This window comes from Channa argus, chromosome 24, assembly GCF_033026475.1.
Source record: "Channa argus isolate prfri chromosome 24, Channa argus male v1.0, whole genome shotgun sequence".
Taxonomy (NCBI): Eukaryota; Metazoa; Chordata; class Actinopteri; order Anabantiformes; family Channidae; genus Channa; species Channa argus.
This window is the reverse complement of record NC_090220.1, coordinates 5,626,310-5,647,162: the sequence shown is the minus strand read 5'-3', so window position 1 is coordinate 5,647,162 and position 20,853 is coordinate 5,626,310. Positions and strand designations below refer to the sequence as shown.

The window sequence follows — 20,853 nt, the reverse complement described above, 5'->3', positions numbered from 1 at the left end:
CATCATTTCTCAGCAACATTCTTTTTGAATAGTTTATGATTTTAGGGGGTTGTGTCATGAACATATAGCTTCCAATCCTCATCTTTTTAAAACTGCACCAATCGCCACTCTCTCACCTCTGGGGATAATCGGAATCACTTCATCTAACTCACTTGAGAATTTCTGTAGTGAGCACATCTATTCCAACCACATTGAACATCACAATGCCTTGAATTTCCTGCTTCAGACTCATCAACCTGTTTGATAATCTTATCTTTTAAAACTCTAGTTGTCGATATTTGTTTTCATTAACAGATTGTTACTTCCTTTGGGTTTATAGTAATTAAAGTAAACATAGGCCACCTAGCCAAATATTTGAATCATCAAAGCAATTATAACATTGTTGCAAGTTCATTGTATACAAAATATAGTTCTTAGTTGTGGTTCACAGGCTTATGCAGATGTGTAAACATGCCCCTTGTTCAGTCTTGCTTCTGTCCATGCACACCACCACCAATGAGCAAGGTTTTATGAGTTTTGTTGGCACACAAAACCAACGTCATAGTTTTCTATTTACTGTTAGCTCTACTGCACCAAACACGACTAATGAAAAGTGACCTTCAATCCTGATATAACATTTGGTGAAACAGAACAGGCATAATGTGATCATATATAAACATTGATAAACAAAAAGTCCTTTTACTTTATTTGTTTATTGTTCACATTACAAAAGCACAAAAAAACTGAACAATGTGACTGAGGAGGTGATCAATATAGAGGCAGGCTTACTCGTGTCCGGTGGTGCAAACATTATCCACTCCAGAGATTGTTCTATGACAAACACTGAACATTTATTGAGTTCTGCATTCCAGTTGAGTTTGAACAAGTTTCACAAATCAATTGTGGAGTTACCTCCACAGCTGCACACTCAACTTTCCTCTACTACTTTGTTCCGTCACCCTCACTATGTCCACGTCCAACCATTGTAGCTCCAAAGGCTGTAAATAAAACATTATTAAGCTGACAACTGAGTAGGCAAAGTTCAAAGGCAGTTATGTGATGTCATTAATGACACCATCCCTACACTTATATAGACACTTCCCAATCTACCCAACCCCCCAAGACACGTGTTGACCACAGAAAAACAAAACAGAACAAACACAGAGAAAATCCCTTTTTGCTCATACAAACAAAATAGAATTATATGTACATATATGTATATGTATATGTTCCCAGTCACTCAACAGGAGTATCAGCTGAGTGAGAGATCTGCTTTTTCCCATACACAAGTCTAATATGTATCTATTGTCAATGTGGATGTGGTGGAGTGAACAGAATCGACTGCGTGGTTTTATCTGTTTCAATTCTAGGCTAGAAGCATCTTAAGGCAACAATTGTTTTTTATACCCAGCTAGGATTTCTTTCTTTTTTTAATGTGGTAAAGCAAATCCCTTAATAGCATCTTTAAACATGAGATATTCATGTACTATATAAAGTCATCAACTTAATTGGGGATAAGAACAAAATAAGTAGGTACAAGTAATAGAGCAGCATAATATATTAACGTGCTTTGAGAAGCACTTGAACGCAGCGCCACTGCCTACTAGCGACCTCTTGCTCATATCGCGATAGAGACCATCAGGCCACGGAGCTAACGCTAAGGAACATGGCGGAAGGTATGAGATTGATTTTTTTTTTTGGTACCATTTGGTACACTCCCTTTTAGATTCGTATGCTTGTACAACTGTCGCGGTGAAGCAACTAGTGCTCTGTGCGTGTATTAATCCGTGCATTGTTTGTAGTTAAACACACAAGACTCTGCGACACCCTTTTCCTGGTCACTCAGCCTCCCAGTGACCAAGCGCTGCCGTTAGCGCTCCTTGATGTTGCTAGCTGAATATTATAGCTTCGAGTTAGGGAGCAGGAGCTGTTGTTTGGGGTTTGGACTGCAGAGAGCAATTTAGTTCGTAGGATTGCTGCTTTTTTACGTAAAAATAAAAAAATCATATTGCTGTTAGTTGCATTTAATTAATGCCAGCGCCAAGTGTCCCACCAAACTGTCTGCATTATCTAGCTATAATTTCGTAACAGCCCACGCTTTAGTAAATGTCGCTGTTCAGTTCAGGAAGACAAACTTTGACTGTGGCACTTATTATTTAGTGTAGTTTTAACACCTGTCATTAGACACGGTAGGCGTCACTCCATCCAAGTATCATCTGCACCACCTGGTAGAACTGCCATGGCCAAGTGCCCCATCTATATTAGGTTTAGGCGTAATGGGATGTCTGCTTTGTGTCCCTGCTTAAGGGAATCTGCTTACCAACTTTTGAAAACGGAAAATAAACTCTTAGATCAGTAGCGGTACTGTGCATATACCTGGTTAAGTTTCTGCTAAGCATATATGGTTTAGACATTAAAGATTGTCTGAGCCATATAAATTAAATAAGATGTCACACATTTTGCAAAAGAAATGAGAAAATGAATTTTCCAAAGCTTGATAGACTTGTAGCTTTGCAGACTAAATATTGATGCCAGCTTGTCCTCCAAAGTGTTGGTGGAGTTGGGCAGTTGGTCTTAAGCGGCTGCTCAAATATACTGACTGTATCACTCCTCTTGTGTTAAGCTGATCATGTGGTTTTCAGACACACCCTTTCTGTTCCTCATGACTACTAGCTGTGCCAGCAACGGTTTACGAGGCAGGACAGATTAACATGCCGTCTCAGCATTCTTCCTTCACTAAAACTTTACAATTTTAAAGGAAGGAAAGCGGCCTCAGAACTCCGTGGATCATCGGCTGAGCAATGAATCATCTGTGCTGTGAAACAAAATTGTATTTCACTTTTTTTTTTTTTGAACCATTCTGAACTTGGTTCTTGCACAGAGAAAGGCAAATACCTACTGTGTCTGTACAACTTAGTGTTCTTAACAAGATTAGGCCAGTATTATGCAAAGAAGTAATGCTTCAAGTCTCTGGTATCTCTTGTGGCATGCTTCTTCCATGAGCCATGAGTTATGTTTAAACAGCAGTAATGATTTTCTAAAAACAAATTTCGGAAAATTGTATGAAATAAATCAAGTAATTTGTCTTAAAACTACTGTACTTTTTACTTTAAGGTGAAAAGTTATTTAAAGAGACCAGGTGTTATCTGTATTCAGAAATGGATCTTTCTAACCTGTTTTTTCTATGCCTGCATCTTGTTTTGTCTTTTTTTTTTTTTACTATGATGTGGGACAGAGGAGGTGGCCAAGCTGCAGAAACACCTGGCCCTGCTCAGGCAGGAATATGTGAAGATGCAGCAGAAGCTGGCTGACACAGAGAGGCGCTGCGCCATGCTTGCTGCTCAGGTGGTCTCTGGTCAGGGCTCCTCCAGTCCCGCAGCTGCAGAAACGTTTGTCAGCCGGCTGATGGACATTGTGGCTGACCTTTATCAGCAAGAGCAGTACAGGTGAGAATCGTGGTGGGAACTGTGGATACAAGTTTAGTTTGAGATTTCGATAATCCAGCAGTCCTGAAAATGTTTTAAAGTTTTTTCTGCTATTGTCTGTATTGTGTGACAGTCAATCTATACTGGTACATTGGTCGCAGTTGAAAGCCAGTGACTGTCATTTTTGAGTTTCTTTTAGCCAACAAATTACATTTTATACTTTTATTATTTATTCATTTATTCTTTTATATATAACATTTATACATTATTTGCATTAATTGCGGACATTCCTTTTTTCTTTTTTTTTTTTCTTTTTTTTTTTTACATTTTTAAATTTTCATTCTGGTTTGTCAGATGTGAATGTGTTTGTTCCACAGTGATCTGGAAGTGAAAGTCGCAGGGAAGAAGCTCAGTGCCCATAAGTTTGTGTTGGCTGCTCGCAGTGATGTGTGGAGTTTGGCTAATCTGGCCTCCACCTCTGAACTGGACCTATCAGGTGAGCAGCCCTGATGTGACATCACTGTGTTAATGGAGAAGCTTCTTTCATTATACAAATACAGTAATTATTTATCATCCACTCTAATCTGTCTGTTAACGTGCTGGGGTTAATATAATGAGCAAATATGACTTTTTTTTTTCCAGTATATATAAAAAATGCAGTTGTGTAGAATAGAGCTTTCCCACATCATATTGTATATTGGGATACTTTCTCCCCACGATTTGTTATATCATGAAAGGGCCGGTCACAATAATTACATTATCTACCTATCTTACCATATATGGACATAACTTTGATTTTTGCTGACTTTGATATTTGTGATTCACAGAATGGTGTGTGACAGATACTAAATGGCAAGTAAAAACAGCTGATTGAATATTTCTCTGTACCTTAAACTCAGAAAGGTAGTAGTCTTATTGTAACTGGATCATTTCCCTTTGTGTGCAGGTTTTACATTAAAGTAACACTGTATAGCATCAGCAGGTGTGCGGTCCCTGTAAGCGAAGTGAATTCAGACACACTACCAAGTGTAGGTCATCTGTCTCTCTTTGGAAAACAGCTCTGTGTGAGGTGTTCAGGTGGTTCAGCGACCATGCACAGTTGATAGTTATCATGGGGGACAGTTTAGTTTGAAAAAGATAAATATTGTGACCGGCCTAATGGGATATTAACAATTTGCATGCACATGCTATGTAAGACGTGTTGTGTTAGTAGGCGCACATGATCCTATAAAAACAACAAGCATGTTGGATGGCTGAGTGTTTAAGGATGAGTTAATTCTGGAAAAACTGTATTAAATGCAGTGTTTTCTGAGAATGAAGATATCACTTTGTAATTCATCAATCTGAGCAAATCCCTGACTTTATGACATAATTGGTTCCCAGATTGCAAGCCTGATGTTGCCATGGCGATGCTGCGCTGGGCATACACTGATGAGTTGGAACTCAGTGAGGATGATGCCTTTCTTATTGAATTGATGAAGCTGGCCAACCGCTTCCAGCTTCAGCTGCTTAGAGAGAGGTCAGAACAAATATAATTCCTTTTTCTCTACAGCTTAACCATAATTGTTATTATTGGCTGCATTACTGTAATATATTTAATAATGCAACATGTGACTTAACACGCTGACAATACTTGTTTTAAATACTGTTTTTCTTTGAGACAGGTGTGAAAAAGGTGTGATGTCGTCCGTGAATGTCAGGAATTGCATTCGCTTCTACCAGACAGCCGAGGAGCTGAGTGCCTCCACCCTGATGAACTACTGTGGGGAAATCATAGCAAGTCACTGGGTGAGTAGTGACTTTGTTCATGGCTACCTAAGAAATGTAGGGAGTGGGTAGGTAAGTGGTTTGTTTGTTTCAGTTTGATATTTGTGGATAACATAATGATTGAGGGCATTTGAAGTTTTTCATCATGGGCCAATTCTAAGACTTTTGTCACTGACTGCCATTTATTAGGATGATCTGAGGAAAGAAGATTTCAGCACCATGAGTGCCCAACTTCTGTATAAGATGATCAAATCTAAAACAGAGTATCCTCTCCACAAAGCCATCAAAGTTGAGCGAGAAGATGTGGTCTTTCTCTACCTTATTGAGATGGATTCGCAGGTAAGTTCACTACAGGCATTTTTCAGTAGCTGATATTATTGCAGTATAACCTGGCTAGCGTTATATAACAATAAATATATAATAATAAATGTTTAACATATTGCTATAAAATGTTTTTATGTTTTGTTTTTGTTATCTCCTGTTTTCAGCTACCCGGCAAGCTAAATGAAGTGGACAACAACGGGGACTTAGCACTAGACCTGGCACTCTCTCGTAAATTGGAAAGTATTGCCACCACTCTAGTCAACAACAAAGCTGATGTGGATATGGTGGACCAGAGTGGCTGGAGCCTCCTGCATAAGGCCATCCAAAGAGGTATGGAGTCCCTCAAGCAAGTATTGCTATTTGTCATTCAGGAATTTTTGCTGTAGAAGCAAAGCTTAAATAAATATGGTGCTCAGCATTGTTAACTCAAACAAGTTTTACATGAACATTTCTCAACCCTACCAACTTGGTTGGTGTGTGAACATTCATTTTTTTTTTTTAGAAGTTATTATATAAAAGTAGACTATGTTGAATGTTTGTTTTTGTTTTTTGGCCTCTTTGTAGGTGATGAATTTGCCTCAATTTTCCTGATTCGCCACTCGGCTCAGGTGAATGCAGCCACAGTGGGAGCTGTGGAAACCCCACTTCACCTGGTCTGTTCTTTCAGCCCTAAAAAACACTCTGCAGAAGTGATGAGCAGCATGGCTCGGATTGCAGAGGCTCTACTCAAAACTGGAGCCAACCCCAACATGCAGAACAGCAATGGCAGGTACTGTAGTTCACTGGGCTCTTGGTTTATGAACTTGAATGGTGGCCAGCTACTGTCCAATGTGTGATTGTGTCTTCCACTTTTTTTGTTTGTTTATAGAACTCCGTTGCATGAAGCTGTGGCATCAGGGAATGAGCCAGTGTTCAACCAGCTACTACAGTGCAAACAGTGAGATTTTTTTAACTTGTGCTTCTGACATACCGCATGCTTTATTTAAGCTGAGGTAGCTAATTCAGTAAACTGGACAATGGATTGCTTCCATTGCAATGTATTTCTTTTCCTGTGCCATGCTAGGCAACAAATGTATCTTATCCTCATGAGCGACATTATTTTTAAAAACCTCATTATGCATCACAGTTGTTGAAATCTGAATATTTTGATTTTATACACTTTGTAGGCAGTGATACTCAAAACCATGTCACTGGTCATCACCTTCCTCCAAACATAACCTCACTTGTAACCTGTCCATCATTTTAGGCTTGACTTGGAGCTTAAAGACCATGAGGGCAGCACAGCTCTGTGGCTGGCCCTGCAGTATATCACGGTGTCTTCAGACCCCTCAGTAAACCCGTTTGAGGATGATGCACCCATAGTGAATGGTACCTCATTTGATGAGAACAGCTTTGCAGCATTGCTTATCCAGAGAGGAAGCAACCCTGATGCACCTGACACTACCACAGGTGCTTTAGAGAAATTACATTTATCTTTAAGAGTCATTTCTTGTAAAATAAAATGGTGCTTATGCTTCAGCGCATTTTTGTCTTCATATTATTGTCTGCAGGTAACTGCCTAATGCAGAGAGCAGCTCAGGCAGACAATGAGGCAGCTGCTCTTTTCCTTGCCACTCATGGAGCAAAGGTCAACAATGTAAACAAATTGGTGCGTATGAACCTTAGGCCATGTAAAGCCAAACAGTTACTTAGTTTCAGACCTGTAGTGTGCAGGTACTCCATTCTTTAATGGTTTAAATTTCTAACATTTTGTCTAGTGTCCCTGGGCAGATTAGTTTAATTGATCCAAGTGAAAGAAGGACAAGTAGTGTCAAACATGTCTACTTTTAAAGAGGAATTTAGAAAATGACCAGTGTAGCTTTTTTTTTTTTTTCATTATCCATTTTATTTATGATTAAAAACAGAAATGAAAATTGAACTCATTCTGTCACTTAGTATAACATGTAACATGGATTTGGATTTCAGTTAAAAAGAATCATTTGTCTCAGTTTTTATATCTGCATATGTTCATAAAATAGCTTAAAACCTCATTCTTAAATTAAAAGATGGCGTTAAATCGTTACTAATAAAAATCTCAATTCATTTATCTTCTGCCAGGGTGAGAGCCCTCTCCATACTGCATGTCGCTGTGGCCTGGCGAACCTGACGGCAGAACTTCTCCAGCAGGGGGCCAACCCCAACCTCCAGACCCAGAAGGCTCTGCCTGAAGATACCCTCGGTGTGGCTATGCAGACTCCACTTCACATGGCCATTGCTCACAATCACCCCGATGTGGTGTCTGTCATCCTCGAACAAAAAGGTCAGCACATTATGTGATAATGTGATATGGTTGAATGCCTGTAATTAGAGTACAAACACAGCAGGTGTTAAGTTCTCCTCTTCCTCACCGCATGTCCTGTCTATTGCAGCCAATGCACTTCATGCCACCAACAACTTCCAGATCATTCCAGACTTCAGTCTTAAAGACTCCATGGACCAGACGGTTCTGGGCTTGGCCCTCTGGACAGGTACACAACATTGTGCCTCATAATAAAGTTGGTCTTGCATTTTTAATATTTGGAGTCAATAACCTTTTTACACCGTTGCGTGGTAATCTGTGAATGTAATATACAATCTGTCCCCTTTAGGTATGCACACCATAGCAGCTCAGCTGCTGGGTTCAGGGGCCTCAATAAATGACACTATGTCCAATGGACAAACCCTGCTTCACATGGCCATCCAAAGACAAGACAGCAAGAGTGCCCTCTTCCTTCTTGAGCATCAGGCCGACATCAATGTTAGGTAACACCTAGGCAATACTGCAGTTCTTTTGTGAATATGCCTTAACTAGTTGGGTGCCCCTACCTATAACCGCATTTGGTAACACTTGATAAGTAAACTGCAGAGCTAAAATGCCACAGCACGTCGCAACACATGCATTTACCCAAAATACATTCCGGAGAAAATAATTTATGTAAAAAGAAGTCCCCCGTTTATTGTACTGTTTCTCAAAGGCATATTTATCTAAGTAAAAATTGTTCTTACTGGAGTCTTTAGTATGTTACGTGTGTGTATGTGTCTGGTTAAAAAGTAGTTGTAGTGTTTAGACCGACCACATTTCAAAAAAATGAAGAGGCCAAAACATTAGAACCACCTCTTAATATAATGCACTCCTGTACGGCTTCACCACCCACTATGACCTCAGTAATACACACACAGTAAATTTTAACGTTTCTGTCAGTTTCAACATATAAACAGAGAAATAATAACCTTGTAGAATTCATGGAAGAGATGCTGTATTTTTCAATTGCCTAATAGAGTGACCAGTGAGTGTCTGTGTCTCCTTTATCAGGACTCAGGAGGGACAAACAGCACTACAGCTCGCCATTAGTAACCAACTGCCTTTGGTGGTAGATGCCATTTGCACAAGAGGAGCAGATATGTCTGTTGTGGATGACAAAGGTGATCCACCACTGTGGTTGGCTCTTGAAAACGGCCTGGAAGATATTGCATCCACACTGGTGAGACAAATGCTTACACAACCAATGTACAGATGGTAGTAGTACTTCAGTTCTTTTTAACTGAGACTTCATTTAGGATAAAATAGAATTATAATGAGATTGCACCTTAAGGATAATGGTAAATGGCCGCTTATATAGTGCTTTTATCAAAAGTGATTCACACCATTCTCATTCACCCATTCACACACACTCACACCAATGGCTGTGGCTGCCATGCAAGGTGCTCACAACTTAGGGTTCAGTGTATTGCTCCAAGCACACATTGACATGTAGCTAAGACTGGGTACTTGACCCTGATACGTTTAACTTTTAGATAGGAATAATTTTTTCAAAATTTAAAAATGGTCAGGTTTTTAAAAATAACTCTATATAGAATGTATAGTGTTGGGGCAAACAATGACATTTTCTTGCATTTCCCTGCATTTTTTGAATTCTTGCATTTGACTGATGGCTTCTTTATTTTTTTTATCACACTTAGGTTCGTCATGGCTGTGATGCAACTTGTTGGAGCACAGGACCCTCTGGCTGCCAGCAAACCCTTCTGCACAGGGCTGTTGATGAAAATAATGAGGTCTCTGCTTGCTTCCTCATCCGCAGGTCTGTTAATTATCATTACCATTTGAAACTTAAGCCCACCAAGAAACTACATGATATGTGTGTTTAATGTAGCAAAAACATTATGCATATTGTGTGTGTGTGTACATGCAGTAATGTTAAACTTTGACAAGAAACGGAATTAAATTAACTCAGTGTTTTGATTTTTACTTCGTTTAAAGTTATGTTTTCACACACTTCAGACATAGATGCATTGTCAGCTGTTACCTGGCTCAACTGACTCAAGTAGCATTTGGAGGTTGGTTCAATGAGATTGATCTCTTAACTCACTGCGTGTGCCATGTATCTATAGTGGATGTGATGTGAACAGCTCCAGGCGGCCAGGCCCTAATGGGGAAGGAGACGAAGAAGCCCGAGATGGACAAACACCCCTCCACCTGGCAGGTAGTTGGGGACTGGAGGAGATTGTGCAGTGCCTTCTTGAGTTTGGAGCCAATGTTAATGCACAGGTCAGTTTTGTTTCATCAGATGATCCATTTTGGTCCTTGACTTTTTACCTTCCATCACAGCACAAGGCTAATGAAAGTGATCTGTGAATGCATTTAACAGTTTAAAACCCTTTGTCTATAAATTTGTCAGGATGCAGAGGGAAGAGCTCCCATCCATGCTGCCATTAGCAACCAGCACAACGTCATTATACAACTCCTCATTTCCCATCCAGACATTCGTCTCAACATTCGCGACCGTCAAGGCATGACACCATTTGCTTGTGCCATGACACACAAGAACAATAAGGCAGCAGAAGCTATCCTAAAGAGAGAGCCAGGTGCTGCTGAACAGGTAGTGTGAACATAAATGTAATGTTTGTCTGCATCTTCAGGGTCACTGTTGCATTATTAGAAATTCTGTACCGTTATGGTTTCAATCTCTCCTGACCTCAAACTCCTGTGTCTATCCAGGTGGACAACAAAGGGCGAAATTTCCTCCATGTAGCTGTGCAAAATTCCGACATTGAAAGTGTCCTGTTCCTCATTAGTGTCCAAGCAAATGTCAACTCCAGGGTGCAAGATGCTGCCAAACTAACCCCTCTCCACCTGGCTGTACAGGCTGGAGCTGAGATCATTGTCCGCAACCTGGTAAATGGCTCACATTTGTAGTCTGTAAACCCTTTCATACTACTTTAAGTGTCGATGCACTGAAGTTAATATGTGGTGAAGTTAATATTGTCTTATGTTGCATGATGTTGTTTCCAGCTGCTCGCTGGGGCCAAAGTAAATGAGTTGACTAAACACAGGCAGACAGCACTACATCTGGCAGCACAGCAGGACTTGCCCACTATTTGTTCTGTTTTGCTGGAGAATGGAGTAGACTTTGCTGCTGAGGATGAGAATGGCAATAATGGTACCTTTTTATATTATTTACAATAATGCTTTTGTTTCTTGGTAATCTGAAACTGTTTAACTATGTGGCAAATAACTTTTTGTGTTAAGATTGCAGAATGTTTGCACAATAGTTTCAATGTAAGCCTTTATTGACTTAATGTCTGTTTATGCATTACCTTAAGATAAAGAGAGAGCTAATTACACTAAAATGTGGTTTGTTAAATTGTGTTTTTTTTTTCCTCAAATATTTCACTAGAATGTTTAAAATAATAGCAGGTTGTCTCAATAGGTTTTGCCTTGTTCATAGTAATTACTGATTTCAGCTTCAGCAATTCCAATTAGGGGCTTGTTTATTATTCTTTTACCCCAGCATACCATTATCCTCGTGTATATAAAATTTTATTGCCTGTTTGGTTTTGTTTTTTGTTTGTCTCACTAGCTCTGCATCTGGCTGTGATGCAAGGCCGCCTTAACAATGTCAGAACCCTTCTCACAGAGTCCAATGTCGATGCTGAAGCCTTCAATCTCAGGTTTATTCAGTTTACTTTAAAGTAGCACTTTTCCTTATGATCAAAATGATGAAACTGATGATACCTTTGGCAAATTGGCTCATTGCAGTTAGTACATAGCATGAAGAAATGGAGTGAATGCCATATGAAATGCAAAGATAATTATTGTAAACAATGGATGTTTTTAAACATGCATGTAACAGATGATATTTTGCAAATTATAGTGACAACCTTCCTGTGTCCTTGTCTTAGGGGTCAGTCCCCAATGCATGTACTAGGCCATTATGGGAAAGAGAACGCTGCTGCCATTTTTGAGTTGTTTCTGGAGTGTATGCCTGAATACCCTCTAGACAAACCAGATAATGAAGGGAACACAGGTACTCTAGCTCTAGCTTAATCTAGCCTAATTATTTTTGTTCACAAAATGACCATAACATACAAAGTACAGCTATGATACACTGACTGTAACCAGTATGTTTTTGCAGTTCTGCTCTTGGCCTATATGAAAGGAAATGCAAACCTGTGTCGTGCCATTGTGAGGGCTGGGGCTCGACTGGGTGTCAATAATAATCAGGGCATCAACATTTTCAACTATCAAGTTGCAACTAAACAGTTGCTCTTTCGCCTTCTAGGTAAATTTTCTGTCTGTTACTGTGGTGTTTAACAGCTAGCCCCACATTAGGGGAAATGATCTAAAACTAATTATTTGACCTCTGGGGGGGGTCTCTGTGTTAATAATAAGTAATCAGCCTTTTTATTTGTGTTTAGATATGCTGTCCAAAGAACCTCCTTGGTGTGATGGGTCTAACTGCTATGAATGTACTGCCAAGTTTGGTGTTACAACACGAAAGCATCACTGGTTAGTAGGACTTCTTAATTTGTGTACAATGATATGTCCATTATTTTCATTTTGGCTCTTATCTTGTGTCAGACGGTATGATTAACCCCGTGTCTTCTTCTTGGCTGTTAACTCCAGCCGCCACTGTGGGCGCCTGTTGTGCCACAAGTGCTCTATAAAGGAGATTCCCATCATCAAGTTTGATTTGAACAAGCCGGTGAGAGTGTGTGACATCTGCTTTGATGTACTAACTCTGGGTGGAGTGTCATAATACAGCACCACGGATCTCCTCCATCCTCAGACAGTGGCCACGCCAGGACCAACTTTGCAAACCTATTCAGGCCTTCAAGCAGAAGGACATCAGTAGCCAGACATACTAACCAGAGATTCCCAGACCCTAATGGACATTTGCCTTTACACTATTACAATATGTGAAAAATTATTAATATTCAAAAGAGACATTTCCAATAGAAATTGAAACAATGTCTTTTTTCCCTGTTTTGATCAAAGTATCTTAAAGCGCTAACTATAAGTAGTTCTCCAGCTTGATAATGGCTGGAGTGAGTTTGGTTACTCCTACAAAATGAATATTTACATTCATGTAAGAGGTGAGGCTGTGGTCATCTGCAAAAATACTACTAGATAACTACATTGAGCATGTTCTCAGTAATTCATCTATCACTCTTGAAGTGAGAGACCAGGAGGCTTTAAAGAGAAAGCAGCTCACCTTATTTCCAAAATAAGCCTCCTTTCCAAATGAGATACAATCTTTTACAGCATTGACATTGTAGTAGTTTATTACTAGAAATGAAATTTAGCACAAATGAACGACGTTGAAATTCCTAAAGTTGGTTTTTGGATTGGGTGTCATGTTAAATGCTAAAATGTATGGCAGCATGGCAAATTGGGAGAATGTGTCCTAACAAAACTCATTTTATCACGAGAAATATAAATGACAACACAATTTGGCCAACAATCCCCATGTGTTTATGTATGGTGTTTAATTTATAGCCTTCACGTATCATGATCATGAATCATATCTTGAAATCAGTCTTGAAATTATTACATTCCATTTTAAAATCTGCCAGGAGTTCTCCACAAGAAATTGTGAACATAACCCCAACAATGTTGCCTCAAGTCAAGTTGTTGTCTTGACCCATCACATTTAATGCTTTTTGATTTCTAAGCCAAACAGGTGCACTTTATTAAGATCACGTCATTTCCGATCAATGGGGAAAATGTGGAGTAAAGGGATGGCCAACTAGTGAGGCCTTTAAGTATTATGAAATTGTACAGATAAATGTGTGATATTTTTGACCACTACAACTGTTTTGTACTTTAATGCAGTTTGTGCTTGTCATTGTGACAAACCTAAATCTTGCCTCTGTTAATCTTTTATGCACATTGTTTAATCTTTTATGCACACTGTATTGTATCTGTATGCTCAGATATCTAGCTTGTCACTTCCTGGTATATCCTTTTAGAGTAAGGGAGGACAACTTTACATAAAGGTCATCAAAAACAATCCTATAGAGATTTATTCATTTCAACATTTTTATTATTAATAATTTCATCAGTGTGTTTTTTTGGGCTGGGCTAAGACTAGAACTCTCCAAAAGCGCACGATTCAGAACTTGGAGGACAGCCTTCATATTTCTGCAGGTTGGGGTCTTCCTCTGCTGCAGATGGGTCTTGAACACAGACACAACGAACGCTACCGGATCCAGGAGAGTAGAGCTTCCGTGGGACACCTGTCCACTCTCTTGGTACTCCACCACTGGAGAAAAAAAATGAGTGCTTACTTACACCAATAATGCCTGTTAATGACATCATGTTATTGCAATGATATGCCCTCTAGTCTTGTTAATATTTGATCAGGCCAGAGCTATTTCCATACCTCTTAGTGGAGCACCAGACTATTCCTCCCTTGGCGGCACTCCACTCTGAGTTGCAGGCTGGGAAACGTAACATCTCCGCATCAGACTGGGACTTGATTTGCTTGCCTTCTGCTAGCGATGCCTCTACCTGTAACAGATTCTTTGTGGGCTGCCCAGTCTCATTATAGAACTGGCCAGTAACAAATCCTGAAAGTCAAGATGGTAGATGTTGGTATTTTACAGAAGATCTATTGATAAGGATGAATTATACAAAGAAATAAGTTAGCAGCTATTTTTAAAACATTACACATCTATTAAAGGCTGATGCCATTCAAAGCACTATTGGCGGTATATCCAAGAATCTAAGCTGTCCAGGATCTTTCTTTTTGATTATTCGGGTTAACACAAGAGCTAATGAGCACAGGTAAGACATATTCCAAAAAAAACTAAACTCGTATAGCTGGAAATGGCATATTTCACAGCTTCATTTATATGACATCATCCAATATTTAAATATACATGTTGATATTACAAATATTTCACCATCTTTTACAAAGACCCGAAACATCACATAGATGCTTGCATTTCAAAACCAAATAGACCTATTTGGGATTGGGGAGAAGTAGTGACTTATTAAAAGTCCTGCCAATCCCAAATACCAATGCAGAAAATTTTACAGCTACGATCTCCGAGACCCTTAGTAGAGGTCCACGGTCTGTAGGACCCTTCTGAAATATGTGATATGTTCAAATTATTTCAATGGGAATAGTGTACCCTATGTTTTTGAGCTGTTAAGAGGGCTTCATATAAAATCAGGGTCCAAGCCCCTAATATTTTACAGTTTTGTGGTTACATTTATGTACTGTACTAAAAGTTCCAAATAAAATACTTTGGGGACAAATATCACATACCTACAAACTGGTAGTTCTTTTGATAGAAAGCCAACCAGTCATACAGGGCCAACACCTGCAGTGGGGACAGACCGGACACATCATCTGTCAGGCCACTTTCTGTGAAGTCCCCAGTTATAAAGGCCAGTGAGGCATCTTTTCCTAAAAACAATAACACATACAGTAAAATATTAATATTAGCCTACTGCAGCTATTCATGTGCTACTATTAGAATGGGAATCATGTGTACTGATTTACGTCTGGTGGTTTGGATTGTTACATACCAATTAATATACTTTTAAAAACAAATTAAAAGTGTGGTTCAGTATTGAGAGCATTTAAATTAGCAGGGAATCACCTGCCATAAAATGATATGCACCACCAGGTCCATAGTGCTTGTGGCCCTTGTGGACATCAAAAACCTGCCCCAGTATGGCCAGGTAAAGGCCCCTGCTGCCTTCCTCTCCGTCGTAAAGTGCTAATTCACTCTTGCCCAGGAGCCTCACAGGTGGCCCTTGAGTAAATTCATTTCCAAATTTAGGAATGAACCATACTGCCAGCAGCACAGACAAAATCGCCACTATAGCATAGCTGAGCATGCTCTTCGTTCGAGTTTACAAGATTCGCTGCATTAAAATCACATCACGTTCCTTCCAACTGAAACACATTAAAACCGAGAACTTCCGTGAACTGTAACAGCGCGTGCGCAATGGACGTACAACAGTACGTCAATGCGGTAGTAGCTAGTGAACAGAAGAACTCTAGCTTAACATTAGTTAGGTTAGGAAGGTCTATGTAAAGACCGGCGTAGCCGTGTCCAAACGGACGCCCGATTGGGCGCAGAGATTTACAAGGGAACCCTAAGTCGGTGAAGCAAACATGGGGAACGCAGAGAGCGGCTGTGGTGGAGGCAGCGGCGACGAGGAAGACATAGAAACAGAGAGCCCGGGCTTCGCTGAAGACAGTCCGGCCTCTGCGGCCACTGGCGGCGGTCTCGGAGGCGGTGGGGGCTCCGGTTCTGGGAGAAGCGGGAGGGTATCAAATAACCTGCCTGGTCCCACCAGTGGACCCCCTGGCCCTGGGGTTCTCCTAGAGCAAGTGAAACTGAGAGAAGCTGCGGCCCGTATTAGCGACTCGGGGCTCGCCATTCAGGAGTCTGTCCTGGCCGGGAATGAGGGTGTCCTGGTACGGTGGCTGGAGGACCGGTTAAACCGAGGAGAGGAGTCTGTCAATATGGAACAATTTTGTGAGATGTTGGAGAGCAGAGACGCTCCGAGAGACGAATGTGAAGAGGTAACTTTATAAATATCCTGAAAAGCGCTCCTCTCGCAACAAGTGAAGTGAAATGTCATGATTTGAAATAACCTACCTGTCCCAGCAATAAGGACAGAGTGCATGGTAACACGTAACTGTTGTCGTGCACGTTTATTATAACTGATATCATTTACTAGTGAAGTAAGAAAAGGTCACTCGCAAAATTATTGTAAATTCTTTGGACATTAATAAGCGCCTGTAATAAAACTAGGCAAATGAGCTGTCATGATGTGATCTCTGCTTCCCAGTTTTATTGTCACTTTGGTCTATTCATTGGTATTCGTTGCTAAACCAAAGGTTGGGGATGAATAGGGCAACTAAATGAATATGTGCCCTTTAGTCTGACTTTGGCTTTGTGTGGACATTCAATGCCTCAGTTATTGTTTCCGTACCACACACAACATTGGTTCCTCAAAAAACCCTAAGAGGATTCAGATGCAGAGCTACTACCTGCCTTTTTATGTCAAATGATGACATGTTCAAAATGTGTCAAATAGCACCAATTGATAGACATACAGCAACAAAGTGTGGTATCTAAATGAAGGGAATTGGTTGTTTGTGTTTCATCTGATTAGAGGGTTTTACATTGGTCTGCTGCAATGTAAGTTCATGTGTCAGTATGTCAAGTGTCACATTGTTTACTGTATGTATCTCTTTTGAGGCTTTTGGGCAGTTTGATGCGGAGGGGGATGGGGTTGTGGACATAGAGAGCATGCTGCTTGCTCTGAAGAACTCAAATGGAGCTAATCTACAGGGAGAGTTGAGTCATGTGATCAGACAGCTACAAGCCTGCTCCCTAACCCCAGGTATGAGATGTAATTTGTTTAACAGACTGGAACAAGGGCAGTTTCATTTTAATATCTATTTGGCATAGAAGTTAACACCAAATATCAATGTAGCCTCTTTCTTGTATTGTTTCCATAGGTTTTGTTGACATATTTTCCAAGACCAAAGACCGGTTAGGGGCACATGCCTCTAAAATCCTTAAGTTCTTACACAGGAATCGTATTCCCAGCAGTGCCATTCCTTTCCCTATCTTAGAGGGCTACAACAGTATCTGCACCATGAGGTCTAGTGTGGTTCAGGACTTCTTGGAATTCCTCTTGCAGAAGGAGAAAGGTGAGCACTAGAGATTTGCATGAAAAACAAATCACTGGCTTAACACTGATAGCGAAGGGGTTTGAATTCTGAATGTTTATCCTGCATAAGATGACACTAAATCTATATTTAGAAGTGCATCTTTCTCCCTCACAATATTTTTTTCAAGCTTTATTTGTTTCTTTCAGATTTAGATATCCAGTACAGAGCCGAACTGGACCGTGATCCAGATGTGGACAAGGTCAAAGTCGTCACACAGTGTTACAGCACTATAGAAGCGTCATCCAATGTTGCTGACATTTACAAGATGACAAATGGAGAAACTGCCTCTTTCTGGCAGTCAGATGGCAGTGCACGCTCGCATTGGATCAGGTAATACAGAACTAAAAAGTTGCATCTTAATGTTACATGTGTTTAATCCATGAATTATGGTTATATATATGGTCAGTTTCAGGCTAGAAAGTCTGTCCTTTTTCCCAGATTGAAAATGAAGCCAGATGTGGTTTTGAGACGTTTGGCTATCGCCGTGGCCTCTAATGACCACAGCTACATGCCTCAGTTGGTCTCGGTTGCTGTGGGAAAAAACCGGCGTTCTCTGCAGGAGATCAGGGATATTCGAATCCCCAGCAATGTCACAGGCTACGTAGCTCTTTTGGAGAGTGCCAACATCACACACCCATGTGAGTCACTGTATACCAATCTGTCTCCCTATTTGCATATGTATTTCTCTTTTGTTACTTCACTGGTGCTTGTAGAGAAATTGTTGTAAAACTTGCTCTCCTTTGCACCCTGCAGAAGAGTAGTGGAATTTTTAAGTGCCTCAGTTTTGAATCAACATGCAAGCTTTCATGAGCCAGGATTAATGTGATCCAATTGAGGCACTGGTGTCTTAAAGTCTTAAAGGACCACCTGGAAATAAACATATTGCATAGTTGCCTTCTTAGAAGTTGTCTAGCTACACAAAAACTAGGCTTTAAACTCAGAAGCTTAGATTTTATTTCCAAAATGTGAATAAATGAGAATAACATTAACTGAGAATGGATTGAGCCAAGTGGTTGAACACCCTGCCAAATATTAGCATAGAGTTAAATGATGGTCATTTATTATTAGTTTGTTTGTGTTATTTATGTTATTTGTCAACATGTCAACTCTGAGAAGATGAAGTGATTGAATATAGCCTGTTTGCATGGTATATGCCATCAGTCTGCTTAACTATGTTACATTTCCACCAAACCCCAGATATTCAAATCAACATTAAGCGGTGCCTGAGTGACGGATGTGACACACGGATTCATGGGTTGAAGACTTTAGGCTATCAGATTACCAAGAATAAAGAGGTGTCTGTTTCGGATGCTTCAGCCATCTGGTACCTGTCTCTCCTCACCTCCTTGGTCACTGCCTCCATGGAGACCAACCCTGCACTTGCTCAGACAGTCCTCCAGAGCACACGGTAAGATCAAGCTATACATAAATTGCAACAATATTGCAGCATTAGGATGTTTGACACGAGATTGAGTAAGCTTCAAGTGTAGTGATTTGTTTTTCACTTAGTGCTTTACTTCTTATGTGTGTTTGTGTATGTGTTGTCCTTCCAGAAAAGCCTTACGACACATGCCACCATTGTCCCTGACACCGTCATCCACAGAGTTTCCTAAATTTTTCTCCCCGAACATCCTGGAGGAGGTGGATGAATTTCTAATCAGGATAGCCGAGTAATGACCTGCAAGAACTACATACTCTTCACACTCGCCTATTACTGCCACAATGAGCACATACTACAGAACAGACAGAACACTATAAGTACTGAACTAGTGATGACCAACTGTCGACTTTCCATCTAATGTACTGAAGTCCATCAGCTGCTGTCAGGGTCTTTATCAAAGGCAACATGAATGACCGAATCATAATTAAACTGTTGCTCTTTTAGAAACCGATTTGAATCTCAATGTCTGCCACAATGCTAGACAGAGCAGTGAGATTTGGGTTATTTGATGAATATTCACGATGATTGTTTTTGCCACGAACCAGCCTAGTTTGGCATTATACTGCATTCTAATGTTACCTTTAGTCGTAGAAACAAAATGCTACATGTCAGTCTAGAAGCTCTGCAAGAGTTAAGTGTTTCAAAGCCAGATTCATAAATTGAGGCTATTTAATTTCTTACAGTAAAAAAGTAAGTAAAAAAAAACAAACAAAAAAAACAATAGAGGCAAAAATGACACAAATAATGTTTTTTTTTTCTTTTCTTTTGTGTAGCTGCTGTGTGAGTCCTGATGCAGAAATGACCCTCCTGGCCTTTGCTCTGGCCAGAGGTAGTGTTGCAAAAGTGCTTCAGGCCCTGTCCTGCATCTGTGACCATTTAGAGGCAGAGTACAAGGCCTCCTCCCTCATCAACTCTATGGCCTCTGTTAGACTACGACTACTCTATCGCAACGGTAATGTGACTAGCCTTCCCTTACTCTCATTCACACAAAGTCCTTTGAAACCATAGACCTTGGAGAGAAAGGGCCTAGCCAACAAGAAGGATGTGCATTTGTGGACTACACAGTGGAAAACTACTAATTCTGTTACAAAGCTGCAGGATGGTGATTATTGCCTCTTAGTAGAGAAATTAAATGACACCCTGTATGGGAAATTATCAAATGAATAATTATGCTGTCATAGAAAATAAACTAATGATGTATATCAGGATATTTGACTTTTGGGTGAAATTTCAGAAGGCACCTAAAATGCACTGTAACCTGTTGACTAATTTAATTATTACATAATTTAAACGTAATTTCACCAAACTTTTGAATGCACATATCCAACTGTTCGTTGTTTTTTGCATAACATGCTGTTCTCTAACAAGGTGATTAGCTGCAAAAATCACAAGGGATCATGTTTGATCTATGAATTGACCGTTAAATGTTCTGGTTCAATGACAATTTGTATTAAAATGGTCCTCTTCTTCTTGCTGTTTGGATTTTTGACACCATGAGACCAAGATGACACCTAGCAATTGACAAGTTATTGAGACATTGACATTTATTGTTGTGGTACACCCACCACTGTTGTTAGCTTTTGTTTCAACAAATTGTTTGTGATGAAGATATTACCATTGCGTGCTTCTTCTCAAATGCCCTCCTTTCATGCTATAATATCACTGTAGCATGAACTTTTTACATTTTTCAAAATTCACCCAAAAGTCGAATATCTCTTACTTTTTGTGAGTAGTGCCTATTAACTACATTTTGTTTTCTGTAACTACATAATGACATAACGATTTGTGTTATAATGCAGGGAAGCCAGTCCAGCTGCACCTACAGGCATGTGATGTAAAGAGTAAAGAGGAGAAATCAGGACCAGAGAATATGCTCACAGAATCCTCCACTGGAGATGGTAAAACTGAGTGC

General features: G+C 40.0%; 3 protein-coding genes across 5 annotated transcripts in view; 2 read left to right on the top strand and 1 right to left on the bottom strand.

Moving 5' to 3' along the window:
* Positions 1-1,554: 1,554 nt before the first annotated feature.
* On the top strand, positions 1,555-13,804 carry ankfy1 (ankyrin repeat and FYVE domain containing 1). Its single transcript, XM_067493974.1, has 25 exons — positions 1,555-1,655; positions 3,215-3,425; positions 3,782-3,900; positions 4,788-4,923; positions 5,069-5,192; positions 5,361-5,510; positions 5,660-5,825; positions 6,060-6,264; positions 6,364-6,432; positions 6,742-6,944; positions 7,046-7,143; positions 7,593-7,794; positions 7,904-8,002; positions 8,123-8,276; positions 8,827-8,995; positions 9,474-9,592; positions 9,903-10,059; positions 10,190-10,390; positions 10,510-10,686; positions 10,804-10,951; positions 11,372-11,462; positions 11,694-11,818; positions 11,927-12,073; positions 12,210-12,300; positions 12,418-13,804. The coding sequence occupies exons 1-25, from the start codon at positions 1,646-1,648 to the stop codon at positions 12,548-12,550; spliced, it is 3,504 nt and encodes a 1,167-aa protein (XP_067350075.1). The 5' UTR covers positions 1,555-1,645; the 3' UTR covers positions 12,551-13,804.
* A 77-nt stretch (positions 13,805-13,881) lies between these two features.
* On the bottom strand, positions 13,882-15,803 carry cyb5d2 (cytochrome b5 domain containing 2). Its single transcript, XM_067493975.1, has 4 exons — positions 15,405-15,803; positions 15,068-15,208; positions 14,177-14,363; positions 13,882-14,056 (listed from the first exon to the last, which is right to left on the bottom strand). The coding sequence occupies exons 1-4, from the start codon at positions 15,643-15,645 to the stop codon at positions 13,882-13,884; spliced, it is 744 nt and encodes a 247-aa protein (XP_067350076.1). The 5' UTR covers positions 15,646-15,803.
* The window catches only part of zzef1 (zinc finger, ZZ-type with EF hand domain 1), a 32,995-nt gene continuing 27,937 nt past the window's right edge, over positions 15,796-20,853 (top strand). For 2 of the 3 annotated variants that reach the window (XM_067493970.1, XM_067493972.1), the window contains exons 1-9: positions 15,796-16,339; positions 17,022-17,166; positions 17,285-17,479; positions 17,647-17,830; positions 17,939-18,138; positions 18,698-18,908; positions 19,054-19,170; positions 19,715-19,893; positions 20,741-20,839. In XM_067493970.1, the coding sequence (XP_067350071.1) occupies positions 15,926-16,339; positions 17,022-17,166; positions 17,285-17,479; positions 17,647-17,830; positions 17,939-18,138; positions 18,698-18,908; positions 19,054-19,170; positions 19,715-19,893; positions 20,741-20,839 (1,744 nt within the window). In that variant the 5' untranslated portion in view covers positions 15,796-15,925. Of the gene's footprint in view, positions 16,340-17,021; positions 17,167-17,284; positions 17,480-17,646; positions 17,831-17,938; positions 18,139-18,697; positions 18,909-19,053; positions 19,171-19,714; positions 19,894-19,913; positions 20,044-20,740; positions 20,840-20,853 lie in introns of those variants that run through there. The other variant, XM_067493973.1, reaches the window with a different exon arrangement.

Excerpts from the sequence above, each read along its gene's own strand:
- cyb5d2 (XM_067493975.1), bottom strand. The coding sequence starts at position 15,645 with ATGCTCAGCTATGCTATAGTGGCGATTTTGTCTGTGCTGCTGGCAGTA. Across the intron at positions 15,209-15,404 it reads TGCATATCATTTTATGGCAG|GAAAAGATGCCTCACTGGCC; the intron begins GTGATTCCCTGC and ends TATTGTTTTTAG. Across the intron at positions 14,057-14,176 it reads GTCTGGTGCTCCACTAAGAG|TGGTGGAGTACCAAGAGAGT; the intron begins GTATGGAAATAG and ends TTTTTTCTCCAG.
- ankfy1 (XM_067493974.1), top strand. Across the intron at positions 10,391-10,509 it reads AGCCAGGTGCTGCTGAACAG|GTGGACAACAAAGGGCGAAA; the intron begins GTAGTGTGAACA and ends GTGTCTATCCAG. Across the intron at positions 10,952-11,371 it reads GGATGAGAATGGCAATAATG|CTCTGCATCTGGCTGTGATG; the intron begins GTACCTTTTTAT and ends TTGTCTCACTAG.